This window comes from Scomber scombrus, chromosome 3, assembly GCF_963691925.1.
Source record: "Scomber scombrus chromosome 3, fScoSco1.1, whole genome shotgun sequence".
NCBI classification, from domain to species: Eukaryota; Metazoa; Chordata; class Actinopteri; order Scombriformes; family Scombridae; genus Scomber; species Scomber scombrus.
In genome coordinates this window covers 15,849,832-15,872,050 of record NC_084972.1, presented here as the reverse complement: position 1 = coordinate 15,872,050, position 22,219 = coordinate 15,849,832, and the positions used below count along the sequence as shown (strand labels likewise).

Below are 22,219 nucleotides of genomic sequence, written 5' to 3'. Positions count from 1 at the left end.
AGTGGTCAGCTATTTTTTTTTTAGCTGACATCTTTGTGTTTTTAGCTGTTAGCCACTGGTGCTAAGTAATTTTTCCAAGTATTTCCTGTGTCAAAGTATATACACGAATTGCACGAAGTCCACGCTGTGAACAAGAGCAGTTACGCGGCCTTTGAAAGGTAAATTGGCTGACTGAGCGGTAATTTTGTACCCCTCTGGCTGTCTGCTCTGCTGTGGCGGTAATGGCGGCTGCTGCTTCGTCAACTCCTCGCCGCTTTACGAAAAGGGAAGGTGTAGTTAGCTTAATGGCTCCCCGTATCGCTGACGTCTATTGACGCGGTAACTTGCGTGCCAGTGACAGAGTTACACATATTTGCTCATTGAGACAAAAGCTCATCCATCCTGTGAACCGGAGGAACCAAACTTCTTGCACAGCTCCCAAACGGCTGTTTTTAACGGTTTAAATCGGTTAACGTCCGTTTAACTGAACGTTAGCTGCCGTTAAGTAACGTTAGCAACGCTCATCGAACATCCTGTCCGTTAGGATTCACAGGATAACCTTACACTGTGGCTGTTATTGTTTGATCGAGATGGTGGAGTTACCCACTTTATTAAACTGTACAACTAACACCAGATGGCTAAATTATGAGAGGGGAAAAGTAAACTTAACAGTATTGGCTGTCTGTCGGGCCTAGCTATGTTCCGTGACTCCAGGTTAGTTGTATTGGCTAACACGAATGAACTAACGAGGAAGTCGATTTTTAGTCAGTACGACCTGTTTAACATTAGTGTTAATCCTAGGCTAAATGAGACGGTTGGCTATGGTAATTAAATGATTTGATAGCGCTCTGATCAGTGTCATTCTGACCGTGAATAAATGTTATTCACTCAGCAAACATTGTATAGATGAAGCGCACAGGCTAAAGCGGAATATTGGCTGCAGCAGGCAGGCAACCCCGCCACTACAGTTGTTGTTTTACATTTACTAGAGCAATAATGAAACCGTAATATGTATTTATTTATTCCCAGTGACTATGGAAGAAGTACAGCAGGGCAGCAATGGCACTGAGTCACAGACTACGACCATTCCCACTACCATCTCAACCTCTCAGTTCTCACAGATAGCCCAACAGGTAATTAGTTAATAGATCACTTCAACGTGCTTTATAAGCAGTGCAAGATATTACGACTTTACCTTTTACGTTGCTTTACATGTAGTCTACTATGGATGCAAATGCTTTGCAGAAAGCACAGATTTGCTCCTAAGATTTGTGTTTTCTCTCATACAGTTTAATATTTGACACAGCTCCAATGGGACAATCACGTTTAAAATATATAAAGTCATGTTTATTGTGTATATATGTTTATGTATGTATGGTGAATTAAAAGGCTTCCCCATGTCTGATTTTGTCAGCCCTAGTGAAAAAGTCAGAGAAAGTTGACTGAAACCGAAACCATTTAAAATGGCATCGCATTGAATTCAACTGTTGAACGTAATTTGCACAGTACCATTTGAAGTAGTTAATGTACTTCTGAAATCAGAAAGGGATCACTGAATCTGTCCGCGTTGATGTATGTTTCCAAATTCCATATTGAATATGAGGAAACTGACTATCTAAAGCACCTAAAGTCTCAGTCTAAGTTTATGACCTATGATAAGCTTTGTTTTCAGCTTTTATGGACTTAAAGCAAATGCTAGTAAAACAAAATGTTTGAAACATAAATATATCTGTAACAACACCCATATTATAGTTAGTTGGATGAAGTTGAAAGTTCTAAAATTACATTTAAAAGGGTCAGATCACCCCAAATATGCGTCCACTTGTCCTTGGTCACAAACAAAATTTCATTAATTTCCATTGTATTTAGTCCTTGCAGAAGTTTCAGAGGCAAACATCCCAAAAACTAAGATCATAGAAATATTCATGGCCAGAGACCACTAGGGGCAAGTGAAAAAAAGGGCAGAAATCACCCCTTGAACCAATTTTGTAGAATATTAAGGTGCTTCTTAATCAAACACAAAGATGGAAGGCATTTGTCGTGACAAATATACTGTGTTCTGTGAATTTTAAATTGTCTTTGAATTTTTGTAGATGTCACTGGGTGGTTCTTCTGTGACTGTTGTCCAGCTGCCAGGGGGGCAGTTTCAGGTTCAAGGAGTGATCCAGTCTGCACAGTCCTCAGTCATTCAGTCCCCTCAGGCGCAGAATACACAGGTCAGCCAAGTTTTTTTGTTGGCACTGTAATTATTGATTGTAAATGATAGCTTCTGTGTCATACATCTCCAAAGTTTCTTTTTACAAACTGACAATCTGTTATTTTATACATTTACTCATATACACTTTGTTAATCCACCTCACAATTTCAAGGCCCAGTGTTCAGATAGTGACGATTCACAGGACTCATCAGACAGTGGAGGTGCAGCGCAAAAGACCAGAGAGATACTGGCAAGACGGCCATCATACAGGTAAAAAAAAAACTAAAAACACAGACACAACATCAAAAATGATGTGCAATGAAAAGTAATTCAAGTGACAATCCCATTCTTACATTTTAGAAAAATCCTAAATGAACTTTCTTCTGAGGAAGTGACACACATTGAGGGAAAGGATAACAGCCCTGCATCCACAGGAGTGACAGGAGTCACAGTGCCCACCACCGGAATCTACCAGACCAGCAGCGGACAGTATAGTACGGACTTTTCCCTTTTTAATAGTATTTGCATTAGAGCAGGTAACCACTGAGATAGAGAATTTAATGTGAACTGTTACACATCTGCTGACCACAGAAAAAAACAGTTTGGTTTTCAGCAGAGGCTGCCTTATCCCTATAATCCTTGTTATGTGTGATTCCTTACTGAATGCTATAGTATTGATAATCTCAGCTGATACCAAACGTCTTACCAGCCATTGATTTTAAAAAGTCTATTAAAAAGAGTCAATTGGTTAATAAAAATAGTTAAAAATGTGAATTTATCCAGCTAGAATGTGATTTTTCACTTGTGCCTTACCAAATCGCACACAATTTTTGTGGTTATTTTAGTTACCATAGCTGCTAATGGCACAATCCAGCTGGCAACTCCAGGGTCCGAAGGCCTGCAGGGGCTGCAGGGACTGCAGGCTGTTACCATGAGCAACTCTGGTGGAGCCCAGCAAGGTACCACCATCCTTCAGTATGCCCAAACCCCTGATGGCCAGCAGATACTAGTGCCAAGTAACCAGGTTGTTGTACAAGGTGAGCAAGTCATGGCATACTCAAATGAAAATTCACTACAGTTTTAAGCTAATTTTAGTATGTTATTGTGATTTTGTGTATATGTATCCTGTTCTCGGCTCTCTTTTGAAAAGGAGATTTTTTTCTTAATGAGATTTCCTAATTTAATAATAATAATAATAATAACAACAATGTTAATAATAACATTTTGTAAGGGGAACTCAGTTTGGTAGCAGGGCAGATGCAAAAAGTGTTGAACATTCAGACAGACAATAGCATTGTGTCAGAACTACAGTCACCATATTTATTTCAGTTAGAGGGCTCTGGAAAGAAAAAAAACAAGCTTGTGCAGCACAAACAAAAGTTGATTATGGCTCAGTTTCACATGGCTACTTATTTTGTGTAAGTGTACAACTTTCCAGAGTTTTAAAATCCTGCTACCAAGAAGTATAAACTTCCTCACTTCTGACGGGTTCTCTTTTTATGTGGGGTAATGGTTATTGTCTAAACTTCACTAGTGATGCATGCTGTATGGAAAGGCTTTGATGTCATGCTTTGACTGTGGTATTTCTCCAAGGGGCAGGAGGAGAGGTGCAAACATACCAGATCCGTACAGCTCCCACATCCAGCTCCCTGCCCCAGACTGTAGTGATGACCTCTCCTGTGGGACTATCTCAGGGCAAGAGTGATGATCCAACAATGAAGAGGGAAATTAGGCTTGCAAAAAACAGGTAAATGTACAGTTAGGGTAAGGAAGAAAAATGTAAAGTCTCCCAAACATTGTGGACAGAGAAAATCATTTTCACATAGTTGCAGAAAAGAAGAGCATTGTATTGATTGTAATTAATGCTCTTCTGATTTCTGTATAGATGAGTGATGCATGTTCTGCTTCCCACTTGAAAAATAAATATTTTCTTTCATATTTATCCTGGTTCAAACCTTCGGACAGTTAAATTGTTTTGTCACAGACTTGGAAAGCTCAAACTAAAGAACACTGTGCATTTCCTTTAACGTTTAATTTGCTCTTAAAGTTTAAAAAAAAAAAAAAGACAACTTGCAGACTCTGTAGTTTTGAACAATGCACAGGAGGAGGAGTCTTACATGAGAACAGATTATATTTACAAGATTTAGTGCAGGATGCTGTGCCTCCATTGTTGGAATTTATTGTTGTATTTTTTGGTGACTATTGTAATCACTTGCACATATTTTATTGTTATAGCTGCAGCTTTGGCCAGGAGAGTGTCTAGTTGTGGGCAATATGGAGAAATCTTCTTTCATGTCATGTATTTTTATATTGCAATACTGAAATACTGTACATTGTGTTATAATGATTGTGTAATCTTTCAGTTGGACTGACTGTACTTTTTGTTCCCTCCCTCAGAGAGGCAGCCCGTGAATGTCGGAGGAAGAAAAAGGAATATGTTAAATGTCTGGAAAACCGCGTAGCTGTTCTTGAGAACCAAAACAAGACCCTGATTGAGGAACTCAAAACATTGAAGGACCTTTATTGCGTTAAAACAGGATAACCTGTTTGAATAGAGCTGGAAGATTGAGACGTAGAATGGCAGCAGCACAGCTCAGCCTTTTGGACATAACAGGGTTTCTGGGAACACTTCATTTCAGGCTGAGATCCTTCAGATTTTTTACTCTGTTTGATATAAAAGTGACTTGTGATGGCAGTGAAATATATCTATAAATACAAGAGAAATTGGCCATTTTTCCACCTACTGTTTTTTAAAATTTGCTAATGCTATAACATTTATAGTTGTGTACATTTTTAATGATGGGAGGTTTGAAATTGTGCGCTTTTAACTTTAAGTCTCAATTTCTAAATGTGTCCCTTTCCTTTTTTTTCTTGTGTTTTAAAATGTTGCTGTTGGAGGGTTGTTTTTAAAAAAAATCTTTTAACAGCATCTTCAGAATTCTGACTGTATGATTACTACACAGACATAATTCCTGTTTATTTTTTGAACCAGCAATACCCCTTATTTCCCCGTAAGGAGATGTTACAATTGTCATTCCTTATTTTTGTGCAATGGAATATAAAGGGTAATAGAAAAGGTGACAGTGAGTATGGTTTATTTGGTTGTTTTCTTGACAGTTACTTAGACAATCAGGGAAAAAGCACAGTGTCAAGGTAATATTTATTATGTACATCTTGGGAAGGGTGGGGAAGAAGAACAAACAGTGTATGAAATGTTGCTGATTCTGTAAGTAAATAAATATATTTTCACTCAATATATGCAGTATGAATAAGGTATTTTTGTCAAGTATAAGAGGATTCACAAGGGGCAGCATGAAGTCTGCTGATTGTCCCCTGCAGTCATTTAACAGAGTATCCCATGATGTGTGGTCTTATCATTAAAGTGACCTCTGGAGCCTCAATGTGTTTCAGGTGAAGTTCAGAGAAACCAGCTTCCTCTAGATCTTTCCATGTCGCTCTGGTTATCGAGCATCCATCTCCAAGATAGTACCACAGAGGCTCAAATACATGCTGGAGGAAATGTGTCCAGGAGGAAGGACCTGAAACAACATGCTCCATGAAGTAGAAAGCTCCGCCCTGTTAGAGAGCCAATAAAAAATCAAATTATTGCACGTTTAATCAAATCTGGTTATGTTCCTTTCCCACTAGAACATTTACTTTGCTTCCTGATGATCATTTAGATTTTCAGCAGTAATCAAATAACTGTTGACTGAATGGAGACTGATCTCGCAGAGAAAAAACAGACAAGCTACTAGCTTGTTAAAAAGAAAAAGAAAAACTCCTGATCATTTCATCAAAAAAGCCTTTGCATAATTATAGCATAACAATATCTACATATTCTTGAGTGTAAATCTAAATTACAGAATCTATTAATGAGGTCCATTAGTACAGCCTAACCACCCACAATCTTAAAAACTCTTATCAGCTATTTAACATATTGTGTGTACATATAATTGTAGATGGTCATGGAAAGGCAGTCATTCCACTGATATATTACATTTCAGCACGTCAATTAAAACAAACATTGTACAGCATCCTAAAGCAGGCCCATTTGTATAATGTAGAAAAATACCAGAATGGAAGAACAACTTTTCTGTTTCTCCAGTTTAATCAAATCCCGTCAGTGGATTTCAATATATTGTGTGTGTCTGATTATTTGTGCCTCTTGAGTTCAGTGTGAAGGACAGTCCTAATCTGTACTTTGAAAATAACCCAATAAATCATTTTAGTTTCAAGTCAACAGTAACGACAACCAGAGAAACAATACAGTTCAAGGTTCATGGTGTCTTTATTATCCCCGAGGGGCAATTTAGTTTACAGCCAGCAGTCATACATAGCCTAAACAACAAACACAACAATAAAATAAATAATACAATAAAATAAATACAAATTTAAATTTTTAAGAGACATTTAAAAGGCTGATAGTAGCAGGAATGAACGACTTCTTAAACCTATTTGTTCTGCATCGGGGCGGATTGTATCCACCCCCCCTGATAGAAGCAAAATGAACTCCTCTCTCAGTGGATGGCTCGGGCTTGTTTCAAGCACCTGACCTTCACAATACCCTGCAGGAGATTTTCTTGTTTAAAAGAAAGTGACCCAGATAATAGATTAAATAGAACATAAGAACGGATTCAACAAAACAGTGTGAACAGTTAATGTTCAGTATAATCCAACAATTATCCTCTTCAGCCAAAAAGAGGTAATGGGACAGACAGCAACAAGCTCCCTACCCCTGGGATCCCAGACCCTCAAAAGCCCCAAAAGCATGTCAAATGGGTTCATTTACATTTGTATAATTGCAATATCAATAAAGTTAGGTCCTTCATTATACCTGTATCCTGTTTTGTTAAAATCTTGTTTTAACATTATTATTCTAGGTCATATTGTGCTCTGCTCATATGGTTTCCTACATGAACTTGTGTTAATCAAATTAGTAGCCTATTTAACAGTACTTGGTGGGAATTTGGATGCAACAGAATACATACAGCTTGAAGTTAGACCCTTGTTCCTCTGAGGGATATTCTTCACAATGCTTGTGATTGTTTTAAGCAGTGTGTGCATGTGTGATAATTGTTTTGGTATTATGATGCGAATGAAGCGTCTTATTGTGATCCTGTGTAACCAGTTCTCAGATGCTGTTTTCTTTAACCAGCTATGTTCATACAAACCACCACTGTGACCTTCGTGCGCATTAACTCACACATTTAATATTTCCTACAGCACGTGAATGCCGCACACCCAGACTCACCGTTTTGAGGATCCTTCGGACCTCCTGCAGCACCCGGTGCACGTTTCTGACCGAGCAGAGCACCAACGTGCAGACAACAACGTCCACAGACTCGTCCTCTACTCCTTTCATGTCCTCTGCAGGGACAACTATAAACTCGCCATAGGTCAGGTGCTTGTTTGCGTCCATACTCATCCGGAGGTACTTCTCAAAGTGCGGGTTGGGGTCCGTGCAGACCACCGTGCAGCCGTACGGATAGAACTGGAAGTTGGCCCCGCTGCCACAACCGATCTCCAGCAGGCGAAGTGTGCCGTCTGCGTTTGCAAATTTGCACACGTTTCGGAAAAGCTCTCTCTTCACTGTGTGCATTTTGTCGTTGTAGGAAAATGTTATATTGTAGGCAAGCAGCGGAAAGAGACGTTTGTACATACCGTAAAAGCCTGTGATCTCCATGAGGTGTAAGGGCAAAGTCAACAGTTTGCAAAGCAGTCTGCATAATTTCATTAGACAAGACTTCATGTTGGACTGAGCTAATCTAGACAGGAGACTTCAGAAGATGAAAAGATTAAACACTAATACCTGACGCAAAGACGCTCATGTTGCACTTTGAGCACACGGTGGCGCAAATGGACTGTGATCCACATCAGGAAGGAAGGGAAAGTCCACCAATTCCACAAACGAGTCCCCAAAAAGTCTGTTTCCTTATCCTGCCCCTCTCATCTTACTCACTGTTTCATAAGAAAAGGACCCATGTAACAGGTTCAATTCTTCAAACATTAAGACTCAACACAATCTGCTGAATCACAGCATTTTTATTTTTATGTCATAATTGACATTATAAGATACTAATAAGCCACACCAAGCAGTAGACAGATAAACACCTAAATGTATTACTTCTCTACTGTAGTATTATATCAATTTCAGCAAGCCATTCCGGGATGAGGAATATGGGACAGAAAATCAAATAGACATCAAAATTGACTATATTTTGACACTTTCAACAGTACAAAATTACAAATGTGTCCTATGTTAGATTGTCATTCAACAACTTAATTAATTGTCTTTACAAGACGAAACATGAGCACTGAAAGTTTTTTCAATAGAAAAATTAAATAACTATAAAGTTACCTAGTGTTATCTCAATTACTGGTGTTCAATTATATCAGACGAGAGAGGAGAGGCATTTTGTGCTTAGCATGGTCACACACACACACCCTGTGAGGCGAGATAACTACAAAGCTGAACAGACATCTATTTCACAGCATAGCCAATGATGTGTGGGCTGATCACTACGAAGAGCGGCGCTTCAACATGCTTTAATTTGAGCTCAGAGAATCCAGCTGCCTCCAGATGTTTCCATGTGGCCCGGGTGACCTCACATCCATCACCAAAGTAGTACCAGGCAGGCTGGAGAACATGCTGGAGAAAGTATGCCCAGGAGGAAGGATCTGCAACAACGTGCTCTATGAAATAGAGGGCTCCACCCTGCAAAACCAATATTTGTTATGTTTATTTGTCCACCTAGAGTTCATAATGTATTTATAACACCTGTGTTAGTTTTCAGGGTTTCCATTGGCTACTGTAAATCTGAGGATATGGAATGAAATATACTGTAGGTGCTTAAACCTGATGATGACAACACACTGACACCATTTTACAAGTCATTTTGGATGCTTAATCCAATGAAAAACTTGAAAATCTAATAATATATGTGCTGAGTCCACCTCAAATAGCCTAACATAAACAAAGATATATGATAAAGCTCTTGATTTTAAAACAAGATATGAATTAACAACTATAGTTTTTCCTCACTGGTGGAAAAACTATAATCTTTAAAATACCACAAAAATATTGGGCAAATGTCTGTAGGCCAACTGGAATGTCTTCTTTCATTATGGTCAATATATCGTTCGACATAAAATCCATATTGGTCGGTTTTCATGTATCATACACCTAACGAATGTAAGTGCTTTGTAATACTACGGATACAGATCCTATTCAAATATTGTAGGGCCCAGTCAAAATAGATTTCATTGCCCGTAGTTTGTTTAGTGAGTTAACCATTAATTTCCAGTAGTGAATGATTAAACGTGACTTCAGAAGTTGCACTGTAAGAAATATATTATAAGAGCAGTGCTGTCTATGCAGGCTGTGATGTAAAAATATTGTGAAGTATATCTGCAGTTTTCAATGAAGTTATTTCAGTAGCCACAGACGACTTACTGGTCTCAGTATGCGGTGAGCCTCCCGCAGAGTTTGCGGTATGCTGTTGACAGAGCAGAGCACCAGGGTGCAGACAACCACGTCTACCGATTCGTCCTCAACTGACCCCATGTCCTCCCCCGATGCCACCACAAACTTTTCATACTTGAGGTGGTCATTTACGTCCATGCTTTTCTTCAGATATTTCTGGAAATGAGGGTTGGGGTCTGTGCAGATCACCTTACAACCGGAGGGATAGTACTCAAAATTTGTGCCACTGCCACAGCCGATCTCCAAAATCGTGAGCTGACCGGCCTTGCTGAACTCTGGAAGAGTGAGAAACAGCTCCTTCTTCTTATCGTGCATTTTCTTGTTGTAGGTGAAAGATATCCGATACACACATAGTGGAAAGACGCGTTTGTATAATTTATACAGGCCGACGGCATCGATCACATGAAGGGGTAACAACAACACATTGACAACAAATGAGCATAATCTCATTAGAAGAGCCATGACGGGTCTGTCCTGTATAACTGAGACGCAGCTATCAGTAGTGTGGAGGGAAAACACACTGTCAGGAAGGAGGGCACATCCGGTTAACATTTCAAGATAAAGGACGACATGCGCAAACACAACGATGTACAACATTTTCACACTGCATATCAAATGGAAGCGGTCAACATTAAGTACGCCTAAACGACAGTATGCTACAGTTGAACTTTACCATTACAATCCCTGTTAGCTGACTGATTTCCGCTGTTGTCGGAAACTAAGCGAAAGTGCAAAACTTTAAAAACCCTGAGATTACTTTAACTAAGTAAGTATATCTTAGTTAACACATTCCTAACGAGTTTACGGTCTCAATTGGTAGGTTCACGTCTTGTTCAATTATGCACCCAATGCACCATGATGCTCATTTTGGTCCAATTTAATTTACATTTGTCGATAAAACAGTGTATGCTTTAAGGCGTTTCTACGTTGTCATTTACAAGTGGCTTATCATTTTTTAAAAGGCCGTGCCCCTACACTGCGCACTTTCCCCCTCATATGTCTTATGTTTGAACCTGCCTTGTGCATGTGAACGCGTCATGTTCTACTGCAGAGTGAGGCAGAGGTTAAATTAACAGGACCTCATTTCTCGACCCACACAGAGACGTCTGATGGACATTTCTTTTAGTGAGCGTCAATAAAAATGTGGGTTACAGATTCCTTTAGGTTTATTATGCACTTTGAGTTTATATTTCGCCATGAATATAATTTCTTTCGTCTGAAACATGCTGTGATTAAGAGCCAGCTGCCAAATTGTGATAGTTGTAATAGTCTAGAAGTAATTCGTTGTGCAGTTTGAACGTGTATCCAGTGTTTTCTAATCTTTTACACTATTATTACTGGCTTTCAGCTCTCTGTTAGCTGTTATATGTGTGAAATTATGTATAGCTTAGGTCGCTTGATGTCCATGCTAGATTCTGAATTAATACTCAGCCTGTATTGTTGTGCTGTATTGTTACAGAACCACACACTTACACACATAGAAAAACAGAGAGAAATGTTGGTAACGTAAACATGGCATTGATTCAGACGCAGCCATGGCTACTTCACAGTGTGTTTTCAGTTTTTAAAAGTTAGCTGTTTGGTTGCCTAAAATAGTTGTTCGACGTTTGGTTAAGGAAAAAGAAACTTAAGTGTGGGCACATTTTGTTCTAATGGTTTAAGCCAGTTTTGAATAAATTTAAATTTGCATTAGCGTTAGCAGTATCACAGTTAACCACTAGGATAATTCACTGTGCAAATACACTTTGCTAACCAAGCTAAGAGTCGGTCAAGTTATGGTCACTTTTGGCTCCAAAAGTCCAAGATGACGACGGTCAAAATGCCAAACTTGAGGCTTCAAAACAGGTGTCAACAAACCAATGGTTGACGCCACGCTGGCTATGTCCATTACCTATATACAGTCTGTATCTATGGCAGCTTGCTTAAACGAAAGTACTATTATGCTACATTTTAAGATGATTGTTGCAATCTCTTCTAATGCTAATTGACTGAATTCAGCTGTTGTTGGAAACTGGACAAAATATATTTATGGATAAAATTATAGTGAAAATAAATTATTCCCCCTTCTGCTGAAGATCCTCTGGAACCTCTCAAGGACCCTTTGGGGCTCCTGGGACCCCAATCTGAGAACAACTGGTGTAGGTTGACAAGACTGCAGATAAACCCTTCTCATATGCTGTTACAACAATGGCAGAGACTTTTTAAGACAAGGTTATAGACCACGTCTTGCGTGTTGCCATGTGTTTGTTTTTCACATCATGCCTGTTCTTCTTTGTGTTTTTTGGCAGATTTTACATCTTGCAAATCTGGAAAATGTGAACAATTCACTGCTCTGTGAAATGTGAACAATTACATTCCCACTGACCCAGCCAGTTGTCTGCATGAACACATGGTTAAAAAGCAAGAATATCTCGAGCCTAATGGTCACCTTTAAGCCTATCATTACAGCTGGTGAGTAATGGACACTCAACAGGGTTTTTAAAGTATTTTCTATATGCTGGCTAGCTAAATGTTAGTTCCCCAGGTGTTCCACTGATTTCAAGTAACATTTTGCACAAGTTACACTTCATTGTGTTGTCTCTCTAGTCCAGCACACTGAAATTTAAATGAAACAGTAAATATAAGGATAAAGTCTTTCAGTGCTATAAAACCATTAACTTATTATTTCTTATGCCATTTGGGTGCAGAAAAACTCCTCAACAAGCCGACAAAAACACAACCCTAACATATTAGCTCCTTTAAAGTCCCCCTCCACTCAGAAATAATTTCTTCTTGTGGCTTCAGTTGGATGTTTGCACATACATCTGACGGCACATTGAAGCTCAGAGTTTGACACGAGAAGGCTGTTTTCACATTCTTAAGCTGAAAGTGGAAAATGTGTCTGTGCTCATTGAAAATCAAATTTTAAGGGGTGGTTGAGCATGATTTGTGTCATAACAACTAGTTTGGAAGCTAGTCATGGTCCAATATTCAGTTTACAAAATGTGTCCACCAGAAAAACTTATGAAATACATTTGCATATCATTGATTCTGTTATATGTTTCTGAAGGAGGAGGAGTAGCTGCCATGCAAAACTATATCAGAGGCTGTTCTCACACATGAGAGTTAGGTCCGGACATTTTCCCGAGTTGCCCTTCTACACATGTAGCACACAGTAGGAGATGTTATTGTGCCAGGTGCATTCACACCTATTGGAAATTCTGTGTCTAAGCTTTTCATCAGAAATAAAACGGCTTTTATTTTATGAGAAATCACAGGAAGTGCTCTCTCCCATTGGCACTCACTTCACAGCTAAGTGTTCAGGCCCAGTCAAAACAATGCATATTAGCGGGCCTGCTGTGTTTATCCAGCACCAGTTGAGAGGGGCGTGGACTGCTCAAAGACATCACATCTAAGTTTGTATTCTGCTTGTTGTTTAATAAATTACTCGTACCGTCTCCCTCACCACCAGATTTTGTGGCACTTACAGCAGTGAGCAGTTGTAGCTCACTTGCTCGCTGTGAAGTCTTTGGAGAATTCACTGCTGTATTCACACAGGGGCTCAATCGGACATTAGACAGACTTTTGTATTAGGAAGCTGGCACGGCAAAGTCTGTTTAATGTCTGGTCCGACTGATTTGGACGTTTGTGTTCACACATACAGCTCCTCTGGGTAATGTCGAGAAAATTTCAGGGTTACAGTGCATATGTGAAAGGGTCTAGACACACATCATTTTTCCAAGCAGGTTATTTTTGTATGTTTGTAATTCATGTCTGCAAGGGAACTTAATACAGCTAAAAAATCCTCAAGCATAAAGTGATGAGCATATTCTTTTTGACCAACTGTTCAATATCCCATAGTCTTAAAGTCATTTCTGGAGTATTTATCTTGACAACTCTTTAAAGAAAAAGTCTTTATTGTCTTTATTAGTTATAGTTGCTAAGATTGTTTATCTGCAATGTGGTTCTTTTTGTTCGACTGAAAAAAGCTGCTTGCTGCTGCTGCTACAATTAGGATTGACGAGAGCTGAGACTGAACCAAACAGAAAATGTAGCTGTTGAACCAAAGCATTCAGCTAAAAGAGGCTATTATGGTCCAAAGAGATGAAGAATTTGGTGACAATTATTCGTGTGTGTCAAGTATTACATATTATACATAGTCATTTAATCCATATAATACACTATCCAGGGTTTCCAGGGTGAACAGTTTAGGACTTGTAACCCTGTAAGATTTATTTTTGGGCTTTTTATGCCTTTATTCAGACAGTCTGGCATAGAGGCCTATAGTAAACAGGGAGAGAGAGAGCGGAATGACCTGCAGCATAGGTCCCTGGCCGGATTTGAACCAGGGACGCTGTGACTATATGGCACTCGCTCCAACCACTCGACCACCAGGGCGCTCCTTGTAACCCTCTTTTAAACATACATAATCCATCCAGTTGTAGGCCAGTGAAGCTAATTATTCAGACAAAGGTTTTTAAAAAGTGAGACATTCTTTATCTTTCAAGTCAGTCATCCAACCTGACTCCCAACTGAAAACAAACAGAAAGCAAAAAACCCCTTAGCCTTCCTTCCTTCCTTCCTTAGCTACATTCTTTGAAAGCAAAGAATTTGTAACCAATTATTAAATATGATGACGTAATACAGGGTATAATAGGTATAATAGGTATAATAGGTTTAGTTTTCCCGTTATGATCTGGTTACCTACTTAAATTAGAGGGACTATGTCAGAAAAGGGCTTTGTTTACTGCGTTGTTCCTCTGATATAAATAATGATGCTTTCAAATAGAAGTCGTAGTGATTTGACAGAACAATCTCAACTCAAGGTGCACTTATGCACTTTTTCTGGAGCTTTCCACCGTATCTCACTGTCTTCACCAACCAATTAAGTTTTCTCAGTTGTCATGGTCTTATAGATGTTTACATTTCTGAGGTAGATTTTGAGCACTCCCAGGACTTTTCATCCATCTGGAGTTTGACAGTTCCCTCTTGACCTTGGAGACAGCAGTTGACAAAACAATCTCAACTCAATGTCTGCTTACTTCATATATAGAGATTGTTTCATTTCAAGTACAGTGTGTTGAAATATGGAGCCAAAACAACAAAAAGTGTCACTCCTGCTACTTATTGATTACAGCACTGTAACCAAATCCTTTTATGGACCGGTCCTGGATGTTTGCTCAACAGTCCTCCCTCCTTGAATCCCATAGTTTTGTAAAGTTAAAACATTGTTTCAGATTACGTTCATCTTTTTATCCACCACTGTATCAATGCACATGTTGTGGTAGTGCAGTGCTATGCAAAGTAACCTTGAAGCCCCTCTCCCTACATCTTCCTGGGTGATCCTGACACAATCCCAGGCCATGGTCTGACGTTTAAGTCAGATATATTTTTCTCCCTTCTATGGCACACAATGTACAGGATTGAATGGGAATAGGGTTTGATTAAGTATTTCCCATGCTCAGGAATTTGAAGTACATTGAATGCTGAACTGGGCTGCTTAGATAATGAAAATGCATGCAGTTCTTCAAAGTTCCACCAGATAGAGACATTGTTGGGTCATATTCAAAACACTTCCTGTATAAAATCTTCCAGCCCTGTATTTTGAAGGGTGAAGGCTATAGACAAGGGTTCTTACTATGTTGATTAGTGAGTTTCTTTCAGTGATTGAATGATAGCCGTCTAAACAGACCAATCTGCTGAATGACCCATGTACAGTTCTTTGACAGAAGTCATAAAGGTGCAGTATCGGATACTGCTTATACATCCTCACCACTAAACTGATTTTATTTCAGCCTTGAATAAAGAACTATTGATTGAAAAAACTAATGATTACTTTGATTATTGAATGATCTGCTAATTATTTTCTTCTTGGTCACTAAAATGTCAGAGGATAGTGAGGATGCACGTCTTGTTTTGTTTGACCCACAGGCCAAAACCCAAAGGTATTCATTTCACTACCATGTATGACAAAGAAAAGCATGACATTCAAAGAGCAAAAACTAGCATTTTTTGGCATTTCTGCACAAATGAGTGCAATGACTAATATATGATTCATTTTCTGCCAATTATTTGACTAATAGTTGCAGCACATTGGTGCCACTGTGCCATCACCATTTCATGAAAGTCACATTGGACTTTCACAGAATCGCGCTCACACTGTTCATATGTATTAATTTGTGCTTTTAGGATTTAGTCGGGTTGTAAGCAGGACTTTAAGTGGCAGTGGCAGTGAAACCATTGGATATGCATGCTGATTTAAACCTCAGCATGCATATCCAGCATGCTGATTTAAACCTGGGTTGTGCATTGTGGATTGTTTTCACATGATAAATGTGTTGACATGTCACTGCAGGAAAAGCATGGGTGCAAAATGACTGAATGATTTCATTTAGCTGCTGTGGTTTCAGGGTAATGGTATTGTTCATATTGGCTCACTGTCACACTATCATGGCTTACTGGGAAGCATAGCATGAATAGAACAATAATATTATTAGTAACACTTGAGGGTTGTCTGCTCTGACAAGTCAAAATATCTAACGTGAAAATGGCCTATATACTTATTATATATATATATTTAATTTAATTTATATTTAAAACAGAAAACATATTTGTAATAGAGTTTAGGCCATATAGATTACTTTAACCTTTGTACCTTAATAGTCATACATTGATAGATTATTGACCGGTATGTTTAGTATAACTACATTTTTTTAAATACTCAAGTATAAATTGTAGTAACACAGCTGCTTCATTTGTTTGTATAAAACAAATTACGGTGTGAAATGGCCTATATTTCTTATCAAATTGTAATTTGAGGATCCACTTTCAGAGGAGATCAAAATAAACGCAGCCAATGTTTCCAATAACCAGAATATCAATGAACATTTACATGAATAGTGTTGGGTTTTTTTCTTTTTTTTGCTTACGGTGCTGCGGTCTCTTGTCCGTTATTGAAACTGAAGGCATTTACCGACACTCCCTAACAATTTGCTGAGAGTCATCAATTATGCAGGGTAGCCGCACGCACTGGGAAGGAAGATAGAAGCAACAATATGGCGACAGCCGCAGTTACTCCTGACTCTTTTCTACATCTGCAGTTCAGTGACAGCTGTCTGGATTTCTGTTAATGCGAGAAAAAGTAAGTAGATAATGTGTTTTCTGCTTTGCCTGTTATTTTTGTCGGTGGATGGCTCGCAGTCCTACTTTGTCGACTGACTGCATCCCAGTGCCGCAGAGCGGTCCCTCTCTCAGCATCCTTTCCTAGCGTCTGTGGAGGGCTGCTTGCCAGTACATGGACAAACATGTATGCGAGGCAGCAGATAGAAGTGCTGAAGATGTGATGTTTTTTCTTCAAAAAAAAAAAAAAAAAGGGGGGGGGGGGGGGGAGATTTGTGTTGCGACGCGGATGGAGAAAAGGGGGAGACATCAGGTTATTTGGGGTGTTGGCCCGCCGCTGGATGAAATGACATTTCAGTGTGTCAGAATGTGAAACATACGCATATGGGATGTAGAAGTGAGATCACGTCAAACTTCTCCGAGTGGCGACAGTAACTATCCTGTATGCTCCAACTACACCAATAATGCGTCGCTTGCGGAATAATTTTAGGTAGCTGTTTTTTTTCGCCACCATTATTTTATAACTATGATAGTTTTATTCCCCCACCCCCACACTCCACCTCTGTGCACCCCCCCTCCCTTCCTCCCTCCTCATCTCTCCTCTCTCTCTTTGGAGACTGTATTGCGTGAGGAGGTAGGTGCGTCTTTAGTTTGGCAGTCCTCAAAGGGGCCGCGGCACCCTTTTTTTGGTATTTTCACGCTCCCATTAAAAACAGTTTCCCCCATCATGTTGTTCCTCTGTAGACCTTCATCATATGGAGCCTCTCTATCTGTCGCCTAGACATTATCTGTACGGGTGTGGTATAGCCTTGAGGCCGTTTTGTTTCTCTCTCTCTCTCTCTCTCTCTCTCTCTTTCTCTCTCTCTCTCTCTCTCGCTCTCTCTCTCTCTCTCTCTCTCTCTCTCTCTCTCTCTCTCTCTCTCTTTCTCTCTCTCTCTCGCTCTCTCTCTCTCTCTCTCTCTCTCTCTCTCTCTCTCCCTCTCTCTCTCTCTCTCTCTCTCTGTCTCGCTCTCTCCCTTTTTGCTCTAAATAATTTCTTAGGTGTGAAATTGGGTTCTGATGATGTGATGAAGGGTATAGACTGGTTTGAGTCGAGGCCAGGGACGAGTTGTCAGGATATGAGTTGTGCATTCAACTGACCTACTAGTTAGTTAGCTAGAGCCTATAGCTGCAATAAACCACACTGCAGTATTTTAGGCTTTGGCTGTGTAGGACAACGGCGCGCCTCAGTATGAAACAGTGGACTTTACTGAGGACTGCATGGGCTTAAATCACTTTCAGGCAATGCATTGTAAGTAATGTTTAAGTAAGATTGTGAAGGGGAGAGGGTGGTCTTCATCCCACACAGGGACGAAGTTATCTGAGAAATTGGGACAGGGGTTATTTGTCTGTGTTTATGTCTGTAGTGGGGTTAATGTCATATGATGCACAATTTAAATCTTGGCTTCTCTTAAGTGAATTCAAATTTCCAGACAGGAACTTACGTGAAATGGACTCGTTTAGGCATGGAGAAAGTGGCACCCACCCGTTTAGGATATACGGGGTTATTTGAGGCCTCTTGAATATTTGGCAGCCAAGTTATTCAATCAGTGATGCTGGACTTGAGCCTGTCGGGCTCACCCAGTCTCTGCGATGCTGTGGATTTGGACTGAGATACGGCATCTTAGCATTTAGTGACAGGCAGCATTAAGACATCACTGCGGGAGATGACGGATGTTTAAGTTTTAACCGGCCCATGTGACTCCGATCCAAGCACCTCGTACACCTCCTCCTCCCGTAGCAGCCGTGTCTCCGCGGTGTCCGATTAGCTCTGTCAGATGTCAGATCATCATCAGAGTGGAGAGAGAGGAGAATAAAACGCTTTTTTTCTTTCCAGGACGGAGGCCGTGGCGCGCCTGGATGTCTTTCCTGCGTACAGAGGACGCAGCGTCAAAGCGGTTCGCTAAACGCTGCTGAACAGGACAGCTTATCTTTTCCTCGGGAGGCAAATGAGGCTGCTGGAGTTGTTAGTTTTCTCTGTCATCCTTCAGTTTTTTCCCCCGGACTCAATTGACTCATAACGGATTTAACCGAAAGCAGGTTTTGGGGCTGTGCGCTTTACGTGCGCTAATGGGACTCAGTCTTTTTTAAATAAAAATGTTTGCGTCCATATTTTTATGCACCGTTACTCATATGACCTAGTGAGTTAGTGGACATCTGCAGAATTTCGTTCAGCTCCTTCTTGGTCTCTTCTCAGTTGTGCTGCCTGTTTTTAGATTTGAGGCGTTGCGTGTACAGTGTACATGCGCTGCTGGTCATGCTATTGCATCCCGGTTTGAATCACCTTGCAGGTAGATCCATTGATGTAGCTTTGGTGGAAGGAGACTTAGAGGTTGTACCGAGGTTGGGTTACTTGAATCGGAAGATACCGGGCTGTTGGATCTTTCTCTCTGCCCGTGGATTTCTTCTGACTTCTTTCTGATTCAATTTTAAGGTCTGTACCCTTGCTACTGTTTCTGCTGCAAACATTGCTGCCGGATTTTTTAATATCCCGAACTGCTACTTGACTGTCAAATATATGGTGTATCAAACAGCTCAGGCATCAGCCGAATGAAATGTATCTGAGCCTTGGAGAGATGCAGTAGACAACCTTACTGTTTTAACAATGAGTCAGAGCTCCAGAGGTTGAATAATTTCTGCCAAGCCCAGCAATAATTCATGGAGCGTCTTTTGACACACTTCAGCATTTTAGTTTAGGGTGTTTAGTTATTTTGTTAAATTAATAATTAATAAGTTGTCCTGTATAGAGTCATTGTTTTGGTCAGTACAGTATACAGACACTGTACATACTGTGGCCTGTGTATCGTGAAGCTACACTGTACACATGGGCTAAGTCATATTTTTAAAGGTGATTTTTCTCTATATTAGAAATATTCTCATGCAGTAAACTCCACCTATTCCCGCCTGTCCCATAGATCTCAGTCACATTCATCCATCTGCTTCGTCTGTTATTTAGTTCAATTGATAATGATTGAAGAAGTAAACAAACTTACAACAGTGGGTCTAGTTCTTATGTTTGATGTGTTAGCCTAACAGCTCACACATCTAGAGAAGAGATTGTTGAGCTCCTGGTCATCTTGGACTGGTCAGACAGCATACATTAGGCTGGCGTGAGCCTGTGTGCTTTATTTTATTTCCGTCATCAGCAAGAGCTGTTTGAAAGCAAAACAATTAGCTGAAAGCTGCATAGATCTGCAGATGTGGCCGTCTGCTCTCAATAAGATAAGTAATAATAACAATACTTACAGGCAGATTCATTGTTAATATCAATAGTACAGAGTTTTAAGGAAATGTGTAGTGCTGCCTTTTGGCAAAGTTAGGACATTGATGCAAATGAAATGTATGAAAGACAAAATGTCATGTCAGGGGACAGACAGACAGACAGATGAGTGCCTGGTAGGGTAAAGGGCACATCCTCTGTGAGCATCAACTCAATGAGAAAAAGCTTGACATGGTTTTGTTGCTTTTGGGGTCACAAAGATCACAGAAACAGGAATCCAGTGCTTTTTATGTGCTGGGTTTAGCTTTTGAAAATATGGGATTGGTGCTTTGTTCAATAAGGTTGATGGAGAGAGCAAAAATAGTGCCGACTGGCCCATGTTCCAAATGTTTGCACTTTTCCAGCTTTATTTTGCTTTGTTTGCTTTTTCTGGCAGGACTAGTAAATTTTAGCCTGTGAGCTGCACTGACACTGAAAAAGAGATGCAGTTGGTTTTTATCTCTCTTTCAGCTCTAAACGCTAAACATGTCAACTCTTTTCAACCATAACCATTCTTTGCCTGGCTACTATTAAAGTGATACTTGTAAAAATATCTACACTAGATGGCATTATTTAAAGCGATTTTTTTTCTGTACACTTTCTCTGCTCACTCTTTCTTTCTCACTGTGTGTCGTTCTCTTCCTCTCAGAGCTGGATGTCTGGGATGGAAAACAAATAAAGTGGAAATAGCTGCAGGATGAAAACATGGCCGCACCCCTTATGGCACCCCCAGGACCTGACAGCTTCAAGAAGTTTACCGCGGAGACGCTTGCTAATATCGAGAAGCGCATCAAAGAAGAGAAGAACAAGCAACCGCCCAAGCCCAGATCGGACAGTAGTCACCGCGACACATCTGATGACAATGAAATCAAACCCAACAGTGACCTGGAGGCTGGGAAGAGCGTGCCGTTCATCTACGGCGATCTTCCCAATGGAATGTCAGCCACGCCACTGGAGGATTTGGACCCATACTATCTGAACAAGAAAGTGAGTTTTCACACCGGCCAGCTTTCCCCAAACAAACACTGTACACTGAAGAAACCTTTGCTTTTTTCGCTCATTTAGAGGTTTGTAGATGTAGATTCATAGAGGATTTAAGATTATAGTTTATAGTCAGTCTTAACTGTTAAAACATACTCAGGTCAAGTCATTGCTTTCACTTCAGTGACATGGATACTGTAATTGCAAAGATGACCTTGAGGCATTTAACACTGGTACTGGGACTTAGAGACAGTCACTACATAATCATTGTGCACATAGAGTTGATACAAAGGCTGTGAGTTTTTGAGTGCAGCTGTATAATCAAAGTACAACTGAGACGGAGGGACACTGTTCCATTGCTTCTGCATCACAGCAGGGTTGCTGTGGACGTGGCATTTCTCATAAAGGTTTATGCAGTGATGTTTAATTATTGTTATGTGAGTGTTAATGCTCATGGTGGAGATGATGTAACAGCTGTAGGGGATTTGCCTTATTTTCATGTGTGTGGCTGATAAAAATGGAGGTTTGATTATATTTCTGAATCTGGTAAATTGTCTAGCAAAATGGGGGTCTGAAAGCCAGGTTTTCATCAGAGCATACATTAAGTAATGTCCTCTTTGAAAATCTCTGTTTTTTTTCTGTACAACTTTTGTGGATTTTTTTTGGCATTCTGTTTCAGTGTTAGACAGTGGGTTACTTTAGGGAGATAATACTAAACATCTAAAAAAAGGTTATTACATACCATTGCTGAAGGTCATATCACAGTTAGTTTCATTTCATTATTATCTAAGATGATGTTACTTTTCATCTTGAGTATGCTACACGGCCACATCATTTCTGCATTTAAGAATGAATGTGGTACATGTGCAAATGACACAAACTACGTCCGATTTTATTCCCAAATGATGCACTTTTTATTGTCTAGAGACAAGACTTCAAGGTTATTTAGGCCCACACCACTTCAAACTCTAGCCCGGTTCCGCCATTACTGTCGCTCAGTAGCAGTGGAGGGATGAGGAGAGATGGCAGAAGATGGCAGGAGAGGACAGGAAGTGGAGAGGAGAGGGCAGCAGCGTGTGGTAGTACCTTCATCTGTGTAGAGGTGTGGAGTTGCCGGTCTCCTGTGTGGTGGCAGTGATAATGTGTAAGAGAATCCGCGGCCTGTACAGCAGTAAGAAGCCCA

The 22,219-nt window shown here is 40.0% G+C and overlaps 4 protein-coding genes across 6 annotated transcripts in view; 2 read left to right on the top strand and 2 right to left on the bottom strand.

The window, feature by feature from the left end:
* Positions 1-5,432, top strand: atf1 (activating transcription factor 1). 3 transcript variants are annotated; one of them, XM_062443763.1, is made up of 8 exons: positions 1-158; positions 1,009-1,112; positions 2,073-2,195; positions 2,349-2,446; positions 2,537-2,670; positions 3,022-3,213; positions 3,776-3,923; positions 4,574-5,432. In XM_062443763.1, the coding sequence occupies exons 2-8, from the start codon at positions 1,014-1,016 to the stop codon at positions 4,716-4,718; spliced, it is 939 nt and encodes a 312-aa protein (XP_062299747.1). In that variant the 5' UTR covers positions 1-158; positions 1,009-1,013; the 3' UTR covers positions 4,719-5,432. The 3 variants fall into 3 exon arrangements, with proteins under 3 accessions (XP_062299747.1, XP_062299730.1, XP_062299738.1); XM_062443746.1 differs by having other exon boundaries at positions 3,770-3,923; XM_062443754.1 differs by lacking the exon at positions 1-158 and adding an exon at positions 265-693 and having other exon boundaries at positions 3,770-3,923.
* Positions 5,433-5,508: 76 nt separating this feature from the next.
* On the bottom strand, positions 5,509-8,061 carry LOC134004487 (N6-adenosine-methyltransferase TMT1A-like). Its single transcript, XM_062443787.1, has 2 exons — positions 7,428-8,061; positions 5,509-5,752 (listed from the first exon to the last, which is right to left on the bottom strand). Exons 1-2 carry the CDS (start codon positions 7,923-7,925, stop codon positions 5,516-5,518), a joined length of 735 nt encoding a protein of 244 aa, XP_062299771.1. The 5' UTR covers positions 7,926-8,061; the 3' UTR covers positions 5,509-5,515.
* A 139-nt stretch (positions 8,062-8,200) lies between these two features.
* Positions 8,201-10,155, bottom strand: LOC134004478 (N6-adenosine-methyltransferase TMT1A-like). Its single transcript, XM_062443775.1, has 2 exons — positions 9,630-10,155; positions 8,201-8,891 (listed from the first exon to the last, which is right to left on the bottom strand). Exons 1-2 carry the CDS (start codon positions 10,119-10,121, stop codon positions 8,658-8,660), a joined length of 726 nt encoding a protein of 241 aa, XP_062299759.1. The 5' UTR covers positions 10,122-10,155; the 3' UTR covers positions 8,201-8,657.
* Positions 10,156-12,069: 1,914 nt separating this feature from the next.
* scn8ab (sodium channel, voltage gated, type VIII, alpha subunit b) overlaps positions 12,070-22,219 on the top strand; it is a 50,915-nt gene continuing 40,765 nt past the window's right edge. The window contains exons 1-2 of the mRNA XM_062416436.1: positions 12,070-12,110; positions 20,705-21,042. Coding sequence (XP_062272420.1) covers positions 20,761-21,042 — 282 coding nt within the window. The 5' untranslated portion in view covers positions 12,070-12,110; positions 20,705-20,760. The remainder of the gene's footprint in view (positions 12,111-20,704; positions 21,043-22,219) is intronic.